This window comes from Saxophila tyrrhenica (assembly GCF_035928015.1).
Source record: "Saxophila tyrrhenica strain CCFEE 5935 chromosome Unknown scaffold_11, whole genome shotgun sequence".
Classification (NCBI taxonomy): domain Eukaryota; kingdom Fungi; phylum Ascomycota; class Dothideomycetes; order Mycosphaerellales; family Extremaceae; genus Saxophila; species Saxophila tyrrhenica.
In genome coordinates, this window is record NW_027041743.1 from 504052 (window position 1) to 522717 (window position 18666).

General features: G+C 55.6%; 7 protein-coding genes across 7 annotated transcripts; 4 read left to right on the forward strand and 3 right to left on the reverse strand.

Moving 5' to 3' along the window:
• Positions 1-166: 166 nt before the first annotated feature.
• On the reverse strand, positions 167-2398 carry LTR77_007253 (uncharacterized protein; the record flags this gene model as incomplete). Its single annotated transcript, XM_064804490.1, has 1 exon — positions 167-2398. The coding sequence occupies one exon, from the start codon at positions 2396-2398 to the stop codon at positions 167-169; it is 2232 nt and encodes a 743-aa protein (XP_064657260.1).
• Positions 2399-2730: 332 nt separating this feature from the next.
• On the forward strand, positions 2731-5116 carry BRE1 (E3 ubiquitin-protein ligase bre1; the record flags this gene model as incomplete). Its single annotated transcript, XM_064804491.1, has 4 exons — positions 2731-2916; positions 2975-3191; positions 3248-4881; positions 4940-5116. 4 exons carry the CDS (start codon positions 2731-2733, stop codon positions 5114-5116), a joined length of 2214 nt encoding a protein of 737 aa, XP_064657261.1.
• A 2116-nt stretch (positions 5117-7232) lies between these two features.
• LTR77_007255 (uncharacterized protein) lies at positions 7233-7687 on the reverse strand (the record flags this gene model as incomplete). The annotated part of the gene is made up of 4 exons (XM_064804492.1): positions 7233-7310; positions 7382-7538; positions 7597-7609; positions 7669-7687. The coding sequence occupies 4 exons, from the start codon at positions 7685-7687 to the stop codon at positions 7233-7235; spliced, it is 267 nt and encodes an 88-aa protein (XP_064657262.1).
• Positions 7688-8005: 318 nt separating this feature from the next.
• Positions 8006-12176, forward strand: APM4 (clathrin associated protein complex medium subunit; the record flags this gene model as incomplete). Its single annotated transcript, XM_064804493.1, has 3 exons — positions 8006-9283; positions 9826-10845; positions 10902-12176. The coding sequence occupies 3 exons, from the start codon at positions 8006-8008 to the stop codon at positions 12174-12176; spliced, it is 3573 nt and encodes a 1190-aa protein (XP_064657263.1).
• Positions 12177-14688: 2512 nt separating this feature from the next.
• On the reverse strand, positions 14689-16320 carry URC1 (putative GTP cyclohydrolase; the record flags this gene model as incomplete). Its single annotated transcript, XM_064804494.1, has 2 exons — positions 14689-14694; positions 14749-16320. 2 exons carry the CDS (start codon positions 16318-16320, stop codon positions 14689-14691), a joined length of 1578 nt encoding a protein of 525 aa, XP_064657264.1.
• A 374-nt stretch (positions 16321-16694) lies between these two features.
• On the forward strand, positions 16695-17261 carry ELF1 (AAA ATPase Elf1; the record flags this gene model as incomplete). The annotated part of the gene is made up of 4 exons (XM_064804495.1): positions 16695-16697; positions 16745-16789; positions 16844-16982; positions 17032-17261. 4 exons carry the CDS (start codon positions 16695-16697, stop codon positions 17259-17261), a joined length of 417 nt encoding a protein of 138 aa, XP_064657265.1.
• An 831-nt stretch (positions 17262-18092) lies between these two features.
• Positions 18093-18629, forward strand: LTR77_007259 (uncharacterized protein; the record flags this gene model as incomplete). Its single annotated transcript, XM_064804496.1, has 1 exon — positions 18093-18629. One exon carries the CDS (start codon positions 18093-18095, stop codon positions 18627-18629), a length of 537 nt encoding a protein of 178 aa, XP_064657266.1.
• Between the last annotated feature and the right edge of the window lie 37 nt (positions 18630-18666).

The window sequence follows — 18666 nt, forward strand, 5'->3', positions numbered from 1 at the left end:
TCACCGTCGTAGTCGAGTCGATGCCTGGCCATTGGTATAGCTGCTGCTCAGCTCAATGCCGTATCCAGGTGGCCTTTCACAGCCATCGTACTTCTTTTCAGCACCGTCTTCAGCGGATCTGAAGTCTGATCCTAAAGCCAGGAGTGTCGTTGCCGACGCATCATGCTCAGTCATCGTCGTAACCATCCCCATCCTCGTAATCATATTCATCATCGACGTCCATTTCGTCAGCATCTTCCGCAACATCATCGTCGAAGTCGTCATTGTCGTACTCTTCACCAGCATCACCTTCTCCATTCCCTGCTTCGGCGTCTCGCTCTCCCTCACCAGCTTCTTCCGCGCCGGCAGCAGTGGCTTCGCGGTCGCCCTCTCCACCGGCAACGCCATCAGTAGCCGCATCCGTAGCTGCAGCCTCCTTCTCCTTCTCTTTCTTCTTCCTCCCCTTCCCCTTCTCCCCCGGCTGCTTCGCCTTCGTAGTCCTCCTCTCCTTCGCACTCCCCCTCTTATTCGCGGCCCGCCTCTCATTAGCCTTCTTTCGATTCCTCTCCTTGACCTCCTCCGCCTGCTTCGCCACCTCCTCATTCTCCTGCTCCTCTCGTATCGCCTCCTGCATCGCGGCCTCCTTCTCCTTCATGCTCTCGCTAATCTTCTTATTCACGGATTCCAAATCATGCTTGAAATCATCCACCTGCTTCCCAGTCTCGCGGGCATAAAACGCAAGATCGTACGTTGGCCCTGTCTGCTTGCCCATCAACGCCGCGTTCACGCGCTGGAGGTCAATGCGCTCTTCGCGGATGAATTTGCACTTGATCATCTTTCGCGTCTTGGGCGGGAACATCTTCGAGATGAGGTAGAAGTCTGAGCCAAACATGCGCAGAGCCTCGTAGAAGCGCTCTGTCTCCTCTTCCGACCAAGGATCGGATTTCCCACGATGGTGCGGGACACGATCTGCAACGTCGCGGCGGCGGTTGTTGATCCAGGTCATCTGATTGACGCGGCGAGTGAGGTCGTTGTCTTCTACGGCGGGGACAGCATTTTCGGCGACTTCCTCCTCAACCTGAGCCTGGCGGTCGATTACGAGGTCCGTTTCGTCAGCCACGATTTGGCCGTCGACGATGCGAAAGGCTACACCTTCATCGGTCGCTGGCGGCGTCCCGGGGTCAGGGTCTTCTGGAGGCTGCTCGGGCTGCTCGGGCTGCTCGGCGGTGTCATCTGGCCCCTCGATCGTCTCCCGTACATCAGCTGGCTGGGTCGATGGATTGGTTCCTCCTGCTGCCGCCGCTGCGGCTGTTGCCTCCGCTTCTTCGTACTTTTTGCGTGCAACTTCAGTCCAGTCGATTTCAGCCATCTTCTTCTCCCGCTCTGATGTTTTGCCATTCTTCTTGTCCCAGCTCAAGCCAAACATAGTGACAGTATTCGGGTCAATCTCGTGCGCTTCTGGATCTGATTCTTCATCCTCATCTTCCTCGTTCGCCAGGGCTTCTCCCGTTTCTTGATCTCCACCTTCGTCTACTTCCTCCGTCCCCTCTTCTACCGGTGGCTGCGACGCGCTTGCAGTCTTTCGACGACGACCTCTCTGTCTTGCAGGCGTCTTGCGAGGCTTCCGAGTCTTGGTAGCCGGGGGTGACGGCGCTGCCGGAACATCCCCTTCATCATCCGAGTTAACCACCGTAGCTGCCGACTTGTGAGATGACCTCCGACGTCCTGCCCTTGGCTTTCTTGTAGAAGCGGCAGCTGGTACATCTGGAGCCTCAGCCGAAGTAGCATCTTGTGCTGCTGTGTCTGCGGCAATCTCTTGCGGAGCAGCGTATTCAGCATTGACCTGAGACTGAACGAGCGCGTTGCTCCTTGCCGAACTCCGCTTCACCCGCTTGACAGGCGGAGCTGCTTCTTTTGTCGGCGCTTGAACCCGGGCTTTGCGCTTCGGAGGCTGTTTGGCTGGCTGAACGGTTTCCTGGACTGTTGGCTGTCCGACGGGCGTCGCTGCTGGGATAGATGCCTCGGCAGACTGCGCAGCAGAAGACTCATACTGTTGCGACGTTATCTCGCCGGCGGTGGAAGCGGGCGTAGGAGCTTGCGAAGGAGTCTGCGTAGAAGTGACAGGAGTGGGCTGTTCTATGACTGGCGGAGGAGCTATCGACTCGGCATAATAAGAAGGGACAGGCGTTGTCGATACCTGGGTTGGTGGGGGTGAAGGCGGAGCGATGGGCGTCTCTTCGGTTGGCTGGCGAGTCGTGTGTTGATCTGCTGGTTCATTTGTCTGCTCGGGCGCACTCGGGACTGGAGTTGCTGCTTTCAGAGGTGGGGGAGGAGGCGGTGGTGGAGCGGCGCGGCGGCGAGGTGCGCCCTTGGGTTTGGACTGGGTACCGGACGACGCCGAGCTGATCAGTTGCGACATGGCGCATGTCGCGTGCTCTTGCGCGAGGCGATGGGTAGACCGAGGGGAGGAAGTGGATGTCGGCCTCCCCCACCACATGGCTCGTGCGTTGCGGACGGGCCGACCCCTAGCCTGCCGTTGACTTCACAGAAAACACGACCTCTCCTTTTGCGTCTACATGACCAAAATCGCAGCCCATCAACAACACTACACCAATCACGACTCTGCCCATCCCCATCTCGCACGCACCCACACTTTCATGCCCATGCGCTTGGTGGAGTTGAGCTGCGCGGTGGTCGTGTGCGCGTGTCGCGAGTAGGAGGTCCAGCCTTGAAACAGCACCTTCGCCTTCCATGACAACCACCCAGGCCCCTCCTGCTGCGCTTCCACCATCTGTTGACGTCAAGGTCAAGATGGAGGACCGCAAGAGGTCTTTGGCTGCTGATGTCGACGACCTGGCGCCCGCCCGAAAGCGCCTGATCAAGGATGAGAATGGCCAGCAGATGCGTATGGATGCCGAGAAAGAGAAGGAGGTTGAGGTGAGCCTAATCTACATCTGATGCTGATGACCGTGTTGCTGATGAAGGTGGCATGCAGAACTACCAGAAAGATGCGATCATGCGCCAGATGAAGGAGTATAAGCGGCAGCGAAAAGACTTTGAAGAGCAAGTCAACGACCTTCAAAAGAAGTGCCAATACCACGATGAGCACCTGCGCACCATCGATGCCTGGTTCGCGCAACTGCTCGATGAAGTACGAGTGCTCGCCTCGCAACTTCTACCGACTCCGCCGCCGAGCGCTTCATCCACATCCGGTATGCGCCTACACCCCGTCATTTGTGAAAGAATTATATACTGAGAATCGACATAGGCGAAGAGATGTACAATTCGGCGCTGCTATTCAAGGACAACGAAATGTTCTCAGAGCATCTCCAGGCGCGATCAGGCAGCATCAAGAACTGCATATCAGATCTTTTTGGCCGGCTACCAACAGCATCAGAAGGTGTGGAAGATCTGCGCCGCCAGCTGAACGAGCTCCTTGCAAGAGAGAAGGAACATGCGGTGGACCTCCGGAAGGCTATTGACGACAAAGATTCTCTCTCAGAACGACTCGAGCAAGCATCATGGCGGTACATGACAGCAGAGAAGAAGCTGGAACGGGCCAAGAGCGCGCAAGTCTTGAAGCTGGAGCGAGCTGCCATGATGGGTGGAAATGGCGATGCATCTTCGCCAACGACCAAGAAGTCCGGCACACCCAAAGGCGAAGGTGAAGTCAATGGTGAAGCAGAAACCGGAGTTGCCACCGCGGAGGCTGAAGCTGCGCGGAAAGAGGCCGTTGCTGCAGCGGAGAAGCAGAAGGCCCAGCTGGAGGAGATCGAGTCGGAAAACGAGCGGCTCACAAACGAGCTCAGTGCTGCCCGGACCAAGCTCGCCAGCCTTTCCGATGATGAATACGCCGAGACTTCGCTCTTCAAGACCATCAAGTCTCAATACGAGGATATCATCAAGCGAGTGAATGATTTGGAAGCCACGAACATCCAGCTGCGAGAGGAGGCCCAGAAGCTTCAAGCTGAGCGAACCGCTTACCGTAGTGCCGTTGACGAGGAGCATCGAATGAACAACACCGAGATCGAGATGCAGATTGCACGAGCCGAGAATGACCTCTCCCGGATTCGCGGCCAGCGAGACGAGTTTCAGTCGGAGCTTTCCATTCGAAGATCGGCAGACGAGAACCGAAGAACATCTGCCGACCAGGCCAAGGAGCTGGCAGCAGCACGAGACTCTCGCATAGCAGCCCTAGAATCTGAAGTCGAGCGGCTGAGGCTTCGGCTTGGCGAGTCGCAACCCTCTGAAGGCAACCTGGATGATTTTGACGCCGAGACCTTGAAGAATAAGCTGCGAACCCTGGAGAGCCAATACGCGCTGCTCAGCAACGAGCTGCCGTCCATGGAGGCCGCGTGGAAGAAGACGCAGGTATTGGCGTCAAGAAAGGTCGAGGAGGTTGGGAACTGGGAGGAGCAGATCGCACGTCTCAGCGCGGAAAAGGCCAAGGCGGATCAGAAGTTCTTTGCGACCATGAAGGCCAAAGACATGCAGCTCAACGAACTCCGCATCCTTAAATCGCAGAACGCACGCTCGAGCGAGATCGTCTCGCAGCTGAAGGATACGGACGGCAAAACCCGCGAGCTGGTGGCGAATCTCGAGCGTCAGATTGCTGACTCCCGTGAAAACGTCAACAAGCTGGAGTCGCAGCACCGTGTGCTCGAGCAGAAGCGGAAGGATGCCAGTATCAGCGCCGAAGGGTTCAAGAAACAGATCGAGGAGCTGAAGGCGCTCGTTGCTGGCAAGGACAAGGAGGCGCTTGGTACGGCGAAGGGCAAGCGGGAGGCGGAAGAGGAGCTTGAGAAGTGCAAGGCGCGGCTCGATGACACCAAGAAGCAGTTTGAGCAGCTCAAAAAGGCCAAGGCGGCGAGCACTGGCTCGGGTGGCGAGGATGAGTGGAGGGTGAGTTGCACATCCCTCGAATGCATTCGACTGTGGTGCTGAATTATCGCGTGAACAGAAACTTGCCATCTGCCCTGTGTGCAACGCCAATATTCGCAACACCGTGCTCAAGCTGTGCGGTCATGTGTTCTGCTCGGACTGCGTGAAGGATCTGATCAGCAATCGCAGTCGGAAGTGTCCAAGCTGTGGAAGGGCGTTTGGCAATGGTGATCACATGCCTGTGGTACTCACATGAGTGGCGGGCCTTGTTGAAACCGGCAACGTGTTCTCTTACAGGCCAAGGAGGTATAGGCGAGCCGTCGAGCTGAAGGAGAAGTACACCATTGATCCAATCGCTGCGACGTGAGCTCGTGGCTCTAGCCTTTGGTGCTAGTTCTGCGACGATCTATCGGGGTCGAGACCTCTGGAAGCGATGGCATGCTCCAGGCCGGGTAGTGGAGGGACTGGGCACGCTGGGCAGGTGTAGATGCGAAGATTCGGCATGAAGACGGCTGGAGACAATGTCTGCTCGCTGGCCTTCGACCTGAGGCGACAGAGGGTGTTGTATTAGTATGAGTCGAGTGGCAGCAAAGCATAGCGCAGCATTATCGAAGTCTTCCACTCATGGCTCGCTGCTTCTTACGAATCTTCCGCTTCCGAGTAATCTGGCCTTGTACCCATCCGCCGCCGCTACACCATTTGCCTTCTTCCCACCGCCCCGAACCCATGGTCATCTCAATATACACGAGGGTTCGGTACGGCATCATTGGCCCATGCCTGATGCCGACCCTGTCGAAGTGCCGAACTCCAAGCAGACCTGTTGGCTTGGCAAAGGTATACACACATAAGCGAGCAACGTCAAAGTCTGACTGGCCATACGTGTCCCAACCCCTAGCCCTACTCCGCACCTGGGGCCTCCGGTGAGATAGCCTTCCCTCCGCTACGCTTCGCGGGCTTCTGATCTATCTTGTCGAGTACCATACCATGGAACTCTGCGCCACATGCAGCTTGCTAGGTGCTACTGGAAGCCTTCACAATCGAATTGGACGTTGACCCTGTCCAACTGTCGAAGGATCAACTCTGTTCTACCGGTCCCAAAGGCTTGCATACCACATCACAATACTTGACGGCTCAGACGGCAGGGTTTTGGCGTGATGTCAAGCCATTTCCTGGCTCACTTCCGGGAGGCCACCAGTGAGGCCTGGCACTGCAGCCTCCCTTATCTATGGCCACTGTGTCAGATGTCGTTGTCTGAAGACGGACGATTTCGGGCTACCATTCTGTCGCTTCCAGCGCCCGACTTCCAGTGCTGCAGGAAAGGTGCATAAGAGCATGAAGCCCTCATTCGACCTCAAAGCGGGCATACCTCCTACTCCACAGCACCTTAGGTCCAAATCATCAAGATGCATTTCAGCAATCTTTCTGCCCTTAACCTTGTTAAGAGGCTTTATTTCCCTCGGAGTATAGGGAAGAAACGGCGGCTACACTAAGACCTGCAACAGCGCGCAACTGCCCACCACCAGAGTTCCTCCCTGGGTCCTGTTCGCCAACTGTGAAACAAGACCTGACGGCATCTACAACGTCGGCGCTCAGCTCGTGTTGGGAAAATGTATTGGCAACCAAGGAGGCAAATTGGTGTACCTTCCTGGGTAGGCTTCAGCCCTCGTTTGGTGTCAGACATTGCTAAACGCTAGGCTGGCCTTTCGCAGAGGTTCGTTCGGAAACAGCTGCAGCAAGTGCAAAATCGCTGGTGAAAAGCCGTCCGGAGGCAGTCAGATCATGACTTGTTCTTGTGGAGATGGCGCAGGCGGTTCTCGGACCACTTCGATCGATTTGAGTAGGTTCATCTTTTGTCGCAGCTGTGATTGCATAGCTGAGGACCCCGATAAATACGATCGTCGGCAACGTCAACGGCTATCTGGCGTGCTGATTGAAACGGCACGGGCGGGTGTCGTGAAGGACAAGGGGTGGGAAGATCTAGGTGAAGCAAGACTCAGTAGCTTAGAGGAATTCATCCATCATGGGCCGACACCATCCGCATACCCTTGCGCATTATCCTGCACCAGGTGAGCCAGCGTGGAGGTGAGAGTTTTGCTGAGTATGTCCCCTCGCTGTGCGCTGTTAGGGAGTCACAAACCACACTGCTTCAGTGCTTCGAAAACTTTAGAGCATCGTGAATCTTTTGTACTTGCTCGAACCAACTTAGATTGTCCTATATCATCTCAGCCCAGCCAGTGCTGCCTGGGTATCAAGGTCGGATGTATGCACATTGAAGCAGCCGTTTCCCAACACCAACGCCAATCACCAGACTGCCGGCGCGACACACCCGCTGCTCCAGCAAGATTAAACCTCAAACTTAACCCTTCGTTTGTTCAGCGGAGCGCGATCTCGCCTTGCCTCTGTTGCCGCTTGTGTAGGAATGCTTGTGATGCGCAGAAGAGGAGGAATATCTAGTCACCAAATTGTCAGCGTACATGACCGCCTGTTCCCACTGGCCTCCAGAGGCTCTGTGCCGACTTACAGCATATACTATCACCGCTCCAAACACTGCTCCTGCCACCTTCTTGCCGTCCTTTGGATCTTCTGTGCTGCCCATCATGCTGTGGTGGTTGTTGGCGAACATGCTACCGATGGCTGAGAGAATGACTATGGCGAAGGCGGAGATGACGATGCATGTCCTGCGGTCCTGGTTAGCGATCGAAGGGGGGTCTGGACGGACTCGGGGTGGCGGGTTACCAGGCGTTGAAGGCTGCAGAACCATTGTTAGCATGTCTTCTTTATCCATTGAGAATGCATGTCAGGACATACCTGAGACGACGGGCTTCATGGTTGTGGTGGATGGGGAGGGTAGCTGCCTATGAGGGCGGACGTCGGGGGGCTGGCGGTCGAGCGCAGGCGAGGTGGGTATGCCGAGGGACAGAGGAGACTTCGGAGGAGGCCGTATAGTATTACAGAGGTCGTTTTGGTATAAGAAGAGGAGAGAAGGACGTTATCGTGGCGGTGTTGCTGCTGGAGGATCGCGAAGGTGACGACGTTGGAAGCGCTCTTGGCACTGGGTCCAAAGACCTCACCTCTGCCACGTCTCTTACCATATTCGCGACTGCAACCTATATACGAAGTCACCTCCGGGTGCACCGCCAACAAGATGCTCTCAGGCGTGCTGCTCTTTAATCAGAAGGGCGAGCTGCTCATTATGCGCGCCTTCAGACAGGACATGCGGCCGCGACTCGCAGACGTATTCCGCATCCAGGTCATCAGCAATCCCTCCATCCGGTCTCCGATCCTCACCCTAGGCAGCACTACATTCAGCCATATCCGGAGCGAGAACATCTACATCGTTGGCGTGTCCAAGGGTAATGTCAATGCTGCTCTGGTCTTCGAATTCCTGTATAAGCTGGTCAATTTGGGCAAGAGCTACTTCGGACGGTTTGATGAGGAGGCAGTAAAGAGCAACTTCGTTATGGTCTATGAGCTATTGGATGAAATTTTGGACTTTGGCTATCCGCAGAACACCGAGACGGACACCCTGAAAATGTACATTACCACGGAAGGAGTCAAGAGCGAACGAGCCCTCGAGGACAGCAGCAAGATTACGATGCAGGCCACAGGAGCGTTGAGCTGGCGAAGGGACAACATCAAGTATCGTAAGAACGAAGCGTTCGTCGACGTGATCGAAGATGTCAATCTGTTGGTCTCCGCCTCTGGCACTGTCCTCCGAGCAGACGTCAACGGCGCAATCGAGATGCGGGCCTATCTTACTGGTATGCCCGAGTGCAAGTTCGGCCTCAATGATCGCCTCACCCTGGGCGAGAACGGCGCAGACGTCAGCCTTGGAGGACCCATCGGTAACATCGGTGGGCAGAAAGCCTCCAAAGCCGCTGCCGGCAGCGTCACCCTAGAAGACGTGAGCCTGCATCAATGCGTCAAGCTCTCCTCTTTTACCAACGACCGAACTATATCATTTGTCCCACCCGACGGCAGCTTTCAGCTCATGACCTACCGCGCCACCGAAAACGTCAACCTACCTTTCAAAGTCCAAGTGATCGTCAACGAAATCGGCCGTGCGAAGGTCGAGTACTCCATCGCCATCCGCGCCAACTACGGACCGAAACTTTTCGCCACAAATGTCGTTGTCAAAGTCCCTACGCCTACAAACACGGCCTCCACCACTGAGCGCTGCACGCAAGGCAAGGCAAAGTACGAGCCCAGCGAGAACGTAATTGTCTGGAAGATCGCGCGCTTCACCGGCCAAAGCGAGTTTGTGCTCAGCGCCGAGGCGGAGCTGTCTGCGACGACACAGCAGAAGGCTTGGAGTCGGCCGCCGTTGAGCATGCAGTTTAGCTTGCTTATGTTCACGAGCTCGGGTTTGTTGGTTCGATATCTCAAGGTATTCGAGAAGGGCAACTACTCAAGCGTCAAGTGGGTGAGGTACATGACAAGGGCTGGGAGTTACGAGATAAGGTTCTGAGCTTGGTGAGAGCAAGCGGCAGTGAAATGGACTGGAACATTAGCAGAGATGTGAATTCGATAACGACCCTGACCTCTTTTGATGGCGGATCGAAGAGGACTATGTGGGCAAGCAATGCTGCTGTCCCAAGATCAGGGATCCGGAAGCGCACGACAACTGATTCGAGACGCGATTCCCTAAGGCTTACGAACGGCAGAGGCTCCAGGTTGTGGGTATACCGCATGACTCGCTATCTCGAAAAGCAAGCGCCAGTGAAGCCAGCCCGAGCGAATCACGTAGCATAGCCGCCAAGCATAGCGGCAACAATCACGGGGATATCGATTCCACACGCAAGTGAGCTCTCCCACCCAGGAAAGCGACACAGGTTCTGAACGAGAAACAATCACACTCCATTACCTCTGGCGCTCTGCATTTCCGAAGCACAGTCTCCCTCCATGGCATCGATAATAGCGGACTTGGGTTGAAGAATGACAGTGATTGACACTACCTGACGCCAGCTCACTCCCTGCGACGAGCACCTGCCATTTGAACAATCGTCGGACCCACCTTTTAAAGGATTCAGCGAGGCGTTCGGTGGACTTCTTCTGACAACCTCCCGGCAACACTTGCAAGAGCCGTCAATTCATCGCTCATCCATGACTCCACACCTGTCCGGAGTACTTCCGCCAAAAGTCATAGCACCGCTCAACCAGAAGATCGACTACCACGAAAGAAAGCAGACAGACTCGGCTTGTGGCTCAACCTCACTTCACTACACGCCAGGTGACCGCAGCATGGACTCCACGTCATACTCATCGTCACAGCTGAACGCAACATTCACCGCAGCTTCATCACCCGGCGCGAGTCACGCGCCCTCATCCTCTAACATGAGCTCACCGCTTAGCTCACCCACGGTCAGCCCCATCACTCCACCTGGCCTTCAAGTCACACGAGGTGACTTGCTGCCTGCGATCCAGAACCATACAAACAAGCTTCAGGCTGCGATCGAGATTGGTGTTACCGATTCTGCACCAGCCACGGAGGTCACGGAAGACACCATTCGGCAGCGATTGGCACTTGTCGTGGAGAAGGAGATGGCTCATGAGCAAGGTTCGGCGGGCGTGGATGCGACACATGAGGTGACGGGCGCAGAAGAAGGGTTTAAGACTCCAGGCTCGACCACGGAGATGGTGACGGGCTCAGAAGAGGAGCTTGCACAGGCAGATGCTGCCGAGACTCGAGGCTCGACCACGGTGTCAGATGTGGCGGACAGCTCGATCCAACAAGAGCCTAGGAGCACGGCGGATGACAGTATGCCAGATGCGCAGGAGTCAGCGGAGGCCGGTGCGACAAGTAGCATGATGGTCGAGGGAGGGGTACCGCAAGTGGATGGTGCAGGTGGAGCAGGAGATGCTGCCGCCGCTCCTGAACAGCCTACGGCAGACCAGCATCCCCAAACAACATCCGCTCAGCCACCGCCACCGCCACCACTGCCCACTTTGAGAGAGCGAATACAGGATGCAGCCAAACACTTCAAGGTATGATTTTATGCTTTATTGTGCCGGCAATTACCCATCGCTAACTCCCGTCTCAGAGACCGTTCAACCAGGGCAACGTTGCGATCGTGACTTCGTTCGATGACTTAAAGAGAACCCTCCTCCTTCGCTCAAACAAGCTGTTCAGCGCTTCCGAGGTCCTGGCAGCACAGCCCAGTGTCCAGAGTGGCGGCGGCTCTGTCGAGTTCATCTTTATGCTTACAGCAGATGGAAACGATGTTTCCGTCATGCCCAAGCTCGTAGTGCTGGACGGAACCCAGACCCTCGAGAGCTTAAGTGAAGCCTACGAGCCGTACAGTACGTCTGTGCAGGACGCCATCAAAGTCAAGAAGGAAGCATGTGAGCCGCATGATGCTGCCCCTGTCGAACAGCCTATCTGGATCAAAGCATACGCCACATTCCTCTCCCTTGTCGCGAACCCGGCGCGTACAATCGTCTTCTCGAGCGACGCAGCATCAGAGCTAACCCACCTCGAAGCTGCGGTAACCATCGCAACACACCTGAAGGCGGAAGACACGGTTGTTGCAGCCTTCCATCAATTTGTGACCAAATGGATTCCCAATAATCTCTACGTTGCTATCGCGGCTGAAGCTGCTTCGTGGCTCAGTATCGGTCATACGCTACGCTCACAGATCATTTACGATGAAGCTTTTCGCCACGTCGCTGGAGCTTTCCCGAAATGGCCATGGAAGAAGCAACAACAGGAACTGCTGAAGGAAGATCTCGAGGCGGTGGTGAAGCGCTCCGCGGACCTGCGAACGTTTCGTGATCGAATCGACAACGACCTACTAACGATATCCCAAGCCCAAGGCCCGCAGTTCATCGCTCGTCGCCAGAGCCCAAACGAGTACCACACCGGCCACATCTTCCAGGACTGGATTGGCGTCCAACTTACGTTGTTGAAGCAGATTGAGGCCGGGCTCACTTCAGTTGCCGGCACCATCCAAGCTGCCGGCACACCGGGTCTCTGCGGGCACGCTGGGGAGTGCCTCACCGTGGCTGGGTTCTACCGTACTATCAGCAAGGGCGGGGACGCTTACCTGCCGGCAGACGTGCTGGTGGTCTCGGAAGGTGTGCTCCACCACGCGTCGCTTCACATGGAACGTGGAGATCCGCCGAAACGGCACGAAGCGACGATTCGCAAGAGGCTGAGTGAGCTGAAGCAGTCGGCTGCAAAGATCGTCGCGCCACTGATGAAGTCTGGCATGATGTTCGCGGAGAAGGATACGTTGGAGTATTTGACGTGCGTTGAGCCTCCGAAGAGCAAGATGTGGTGTGATGGCGAAGACGATGGCGGGATGGAGGTTTATTGAGCGTGGTGGCACATGGATATGAGGTTCTAGGCGCTCATTACGACTCACAGGGAACCATCGGAAGGTCAGGCTGGAATGCTGAGGGCTGGATGGCGACATGATAGGGCACATGCCCTGGTCCGATAAGAAAAGAAGCAGACAAATTGAACACATCAGCCAGCCTGTGCCCTTCATGTCCTGTACTGATGATCTATGAGTAGCATGCTCGAAGTACTTGTGATCTTCTCGAAAGGCTAACAATCGTTTGACACTGAACGCATGCCACGCATGTGAGCATTACCCGGAGCTCGGCAGTAATGGAGAAGCTTGGTGTGAAGTAAAGCGGGAGCGATGTCCGTGGCTTCTTTTCGATGCCTTTCAACTATGGCTCTCTCCTTCCTACTCGCCTCGCCTCTCATCGGCTTGGTTTCTCCTAGAGCATGCAAGCTTCTCCTTTGTCTCCGAGGCTCAGATCCGGCTTTGCCTGCGAGACGGCGTTCCGTCTTCGCGGCCCTTGTCACTTGCTGACTTGATTGCTGGATTCCCTGTTGCTGCGGCCGCTACACATTTGCATCGTATCTATGCTCTCCAGTGTTGTCGGCTTGTGGCTGTATACGTATTTCTTCGCCAGCTGCTGTCGTTTGCTTGGTCGGCCTCCACCTCCGTGCGTCAGGATTGTTGACAGGCCAGCGGGAGTTGTTCTGGACACCACTTCAGTCCCGGGTGTTTCGTTTGCGCATTGCGGAAAGTAGATTTGCACGGCCAAAGCCTTTGTCGTCGACCATGCCTCGCCTATACACTTTGGCGCTCATGTCGTCTGCGTCTCTCCCTCCTTCCTCAACTGGTCAAAGTCCGGGAACGAGATATACCCGTCCCGCTGCTGGGTACACTGCTCCCAGCTCACCCGTCGCTCGAACCCAGGCATTTCGACAGGTGATGAGCTGACGCTGCTGCCTGTGGCACTGTCTCGCCGAGGGGATGTCGCTCTGGAGGCGACATTGGCCAAGACAGTGGTGGCGTCGGCTGGGGAGGTCCTGCTCGGGCTGGGACTTGTCTGGGAGTGTTGACGGTTCAGAGCGGGTGGTATGATGGATCCTTTGGTTGCTGCGTTCAATGGGGCTCGTTTTGAGGAGCTGGAGGCGGCCATGTTGAGATTTGCGTGAGCGGAAGTTGACGGGTTTGCCAGTAGATGGACTTCTTGTATTTCCAGGCAAGCAGAGTCTCAAGTCCTTCAAGTATTGTCTGTACTTTGATCGATAATCAAAAACGAAACATCCAGGCGTCAACCTGGCGTAGCTGTGCAATATACATAGCCCTCTACTTACTTCACCGTTACCAACTCACCTACCCGATCGCTGCATCCCTCCAAACAAGGTCTCCCCAATCACAATGACGCCAGCGATAAACTACGAATGAGAGCGATCCCGAGGAGCTTTTGGGCAGCAGGGGATGTGCTGTCAAGCTCTACGCAAGAGCGTCCGCGAGTCGCGTGCTGCGATCGATGTAGCGCATATGCATGGGCTGGGCCGAGCCCGCACTCGCCCGCGTTGGCAGTTGGGCTAGTTTGTTCAGCGGTTCCTTTGGAGGTCGGCGCTGTGGTGAGGCGAGTGAAGTTGGATGGAACATGTGGCACCTCTCGAGGAGGATGTAGACGTGGCTTGCTTCGCGAACTGCCGCGTGGGAGAACGAGGGAGCCCTTTCGCCCCAAACCTGCCTGTGACTGGTTGTAATGCATACGGTGTGTCTGGCCTGCAACCTGTTTGGGTGCGATGGACTGCCGAAGAGGAGTGACGGACTAGTTACACGTGGCTAGAGTTGGCCTAGAGGGTCCCATGGACGGGGCAGTCGGGTAAACGGGGCGGACACGGCTGGGCTAGCTATAGCTTGCAGATAGCCTTGTAGGCTAGAAACGGCATCGAGACGGCAAGATCCTATAGGTACGGAAGATTTGTTCCCTACGCTCGACGACGAAGACTCATACACCGACATTTGATCGAAGAGATTGGACATGGGCTTTCTGATCGTAGCGAGGAGTGGTGATGCCGGTGAATGTTCGATGGGGAGTCTTGGATATATTCAATTGCCGTAGTATTCGACAAGAGACATGCGCAGTGCATGCAAAGATACCACGTGCTGCAAGGAGCTTACAAGCATTGTGGGCGGGTGTGGGACTGGGATCCTGCGAAAGATCATCCAGGCCTTCCCACGACTCGGTCTCCTAGATTGGAAGCTGAGATCGATGGGCTACTCTTCTCTTGCGTAGGAGTACTCATTTGATTGTTCGTAGACTGCGATCTCTGATGACTGAGCTGTACATTGCCCTTGACCAAATTATTGTCTCGAAAGGCATCTTCGACATCGGCAAATGGGTGTTGTTGCGGCATTTAACAACCTCGAGGTGAGGTTGGTCAGCCTTGAATCGCTGATCAAAAGTGATCTGCAACACCACTTCCTATTGTGAAGCACTCACGCGGCCTCGAACGACCTCACCTCGACCTGCCGAAGCTCGCAGTGGCATGTTTCCGCAGTCGCCTCAATGCTGTGTAACAGTCAGCGTCGTCTTCGTCTAGAATTCCTGTCAGTGGTCGCTTACATCAACATCGTCCCAAGCTCGACCATGTACATTCCCCAGCTCTTCCATTGTCATGGTCTTCCCCATGGTGAAGTAGCCGGCGTGAATCTTCGCATCGATCTCGACGCGGCTATCTTCTGGTATCATTTCGTCCGGAATAGGCACCCTCTCCACGATTGGTATGCCTTGCTCGACAATAGCATCATGCTTCATGTTGGACATGCTGAGCATGCGATCGATCTTCTGAATGCCGAGCCAGTGCAAGATATCCGGCATTAAGGCTTGGAACCTCATGTCTTTGACGCCGGCAATGTTCTCCGTCCGCTGAAAGTATTCGCTCGCCTTGTCCGAACTACGCTTCCGTGCATTGTAGACCAGATACTTCGTCACTTCACCAAGCGCTCGTCCTTCCTTGCGGAAGTAAATGACAACGCCGCTGCCACCCTGCTGGGCCTCCTTGACGGCTTCTTCGATGCCAAAGATCAGGTACGGGCGACAGGTGCAGATGTCTGAGCCGAAGACATCGCTGCCGTTGCACTCGTCATGAACCCGCAGTGCGAGCTTGACGTTCGGATCACTCATCTTCGCCGGGTCGCCGAAGCAGTAAACAGTCAACCCTCCTATAGGCGGCAAGAAGAGTTTGATGTCGTTGCGCGTAATGAGCTCGGGGTAGCTGCCGCCGGTGTTCTCGAAGAGCGAGCGACGCAGCTCACCCTCGCTGATGCCGAACCGTGCTGCCACGCCAGGTAGATACCACGTTGGTTCCACCGCGAACTTCGTCACGTTGAGCTCGCCAGTGGCGTTGAGGCAGATCTTGCCGTCCGGAACGAGACGACCTTTGCGTACGCTCTCTTCGAGCTCGGGGATTTTCATGTGTGCTCTGGTGATGGCGATGGTGGGGCGAATGTCGACGCCTTCGTTGGTGATAAGGTCTTTGAAGAGCCAGGGAGCAAGATGGCCGTATGGGTCCATTGCTACGATCTTCTTCGGGTCGCCCCACGCCTTGAAAGGGCCAATGTTGGCCGCGGGCTCGGTGTTCGTGAAGTCAGGCTTATGGTCTGTGTCGAGCTGATGCGACGCAACGGCAAGAGCGTAGTAGATGGAGTAGGATCCTCCGTGTGCTCCAATTGCGTTTCTTCGCTTGATGGTAGATGGGTTGCGTGAGGCCACAACTGGACCTCGTTTCTGGGGTTCACTTTCACCCCAGGACATTTGTAGCGGATCGACGCCAGCTTGGCCTGGGTAGGAGGTCAGGATGATCTTTGAAGTGGTCGTGCTGCCTTTACGAGGCGGTGGCGGAGAGTTTGACAACGTGGTGTCCCTTCCATATCCGTCTATCGAGCTGATGTTGTCTCGCGAGGGATGGCCGTGTGGATCGAGCTGGGGACTTTGGGGAGCGTTCCTCCAGCCTGGCTGAGATACGTCTTGGGTGATACCATTCTGGGCTTGCTGGACTCCTTGCAGTGCGTTGACACGGCCGTTCGTTGCGTCTACCACGGAGGCCAGTTGAGCTTGCTCTAGGCGAAGAGTGTTGATAGAGGCGATAATGGCGTCCAGCTTAGCGTTGAGTCCTGAATCATCGGAAGGCTCCATAACAGCGTAAGCGACTTGTCAGGATAGGTTGTGGAGGAGTTGGAACAGATCCTGACGGTTGTTTGGTGAGAAGATGTACCGTCAACAGAGGGGCAACTGCACTGTACGCTATTCACAGATGTAGACTCCGGCAGATCTGGGACTGGAGTGACACGCTTGCGGCGAGAATGACCAGTTGTGCTCGAAGACACCCGAGCTTTGCTTGTATTCACGATAGGTTGATAACAGTGACTGGGTAGATAGATCAAGAGGGTTCACATGTGCCACTCGATACGGTTAGCGCCTTTTGCCGAGCTGTACAAGTTGTTCGGTCGTCATTCCTTCTACACAGCTACAACAGCACATCAACAAGTCAGCAGCAGCGAACAGCAAGCATGGTACGTGAACCCACAAGAAGTACCGGTCGCCATACTAATTAACCTAGGGTAAACGCAAGAAGTCATCGCGCGGACCAACCGGGCCCAAGAAGGTACAGTCCTACTCCACCTCCTGCTCAGACCGACCACAGCTCACATATGACTAGCGCGAACCTCTAGCGACATCGTTCCGATGCGTTTTCTGCAACCACGAGACCTCCGTCTCCGTCAAGATCGATAAGAAGGCTGGGGTGGGCAATCTCAGCTGCAAATCATGCGGACAAGCGTTCCAGACTGGCATCAACTGTACGTTGCACAACACAGCAGGATTTCGATACGTGCTAACTCACACCAGACCTCACACAACCCGTCGACGTCTACTCAGACTGGATCGACGCCTGCGACGCCGTAGCCAAGGACCAGACCCCCGCAGCAAGGCCAGCCATGCCACCAGCCGCGCGACAGCGAGTCGCGAACACATCTGCGCGCGCGGGTCTTGCGCCAGGCGAGAAGTACACCGAGGAAGATGAAGGGTTTATAGTTGATGACGAAAGAGATGACGAAGCAGAGTTTGCTGATGAGTGAATTACTTAGTCGAGCACCACTGCGTGAACGACCACAAAAGCAAGGCGAAAGACCACCGAAAAAGAAAGCCAAGATCGATGCGAAGTTGCTACTGGGCATGAGCAGGAAGGAGGACCGAGAGCTCGCACTGCATTCGACGGCGATGTGCGAGGACAGTGATCATGAAAATGCGAGGAATGATGATGTTCACGAGGTGGGATCAGGCATAAAGAGGAAGCGGAACGCTGAAGAGTGCTTGCTCTGAAAGATTCGTGTGGAGGCAGAGGTCCCAGGTGGCAGATCACGTGAATTCTTGCAAGGCCGGGCAGAATTCTGTCATTTCTAGACCGTATCATTGAAGCAAGGACATGCTTACCGATTTTCCGAATCACCACACCGTAGCCGGGGCGACAGCATCACCACAATTGAACGATTAGGGACGTGGGGGATCACTGCTCGAAATTTCATGCTTTCTGTGGACGCACGTGAAGCCTGTCCTGCGTCGGCACGAAGACGACCAGGAAATTTCATTGAGAATGCAATGCCTGCTCCGCATGCACAGCCGAACCGAAGTCTTTGGAACCCACCGGACCGAATGGGATGCCGGTCCAGCAACATAGTTCTGCTTACCACTGTCACCGCCACTCACATCAACCCCATCTCAGAGCCACCAAGGCCCAACCCTACCACTCACCGCGAAGACGTTACCATCCCCGAACTTACTTAGCCACGGCCAACCATGCAATCTACAAAGCAGCACCGCGCCTGTACTTGTCCCCATCCATCTCTACATAAGTCCTCCAACCTGCCAACCACAAGTTCACCAAATCTCGACCATAGCAATCCACCAAAATGGTTCGCCGCTACGACACACACTGGAGCCCGCTGTCCGCAACTCACAGCGGCAGCGGCAGCGCAATCGCCAGTTCTTCCTCGTCGCCACCCAGCTACGTTGAGGACGAGCCCGACTACGAGATGTACGACTACGGCCAGGGCCAAAACCAAGCGAACAAAGCCGCACCGACAGCGACAGCGTACCCAGCAACAGCACACATGGTCTACGCACCACAAGCACTAGGATCGGCACCGGTCCAACCCGCTGAACAATCAGCATCAGCACCAGCACCAGCGCCCGCGCCATTCGACAACGCCGCCGCCGAACAGCAAGCCCAGAACCGCATCGCCGTAGGCCGCATGAGGAAGCGGTGTGTGTGCGAGTTCTTCAAGGGTTGCGGGATTCTGTTCGGGATTCTGTTCCTCATCGTACTGGCGGGGACGGCTTGCTACTATGGAAAATTGCTTTATCGGGCGCATGAGTGTAAGAAGAATCCAATGGCGGAGGGTTGCGAGCCTGGATGGGAGAGGTCGCTTGATTTACGTGGTCAGTAGTTGGTGGGGAGGAGGGGATATGTGAAGGCTTGAGAGG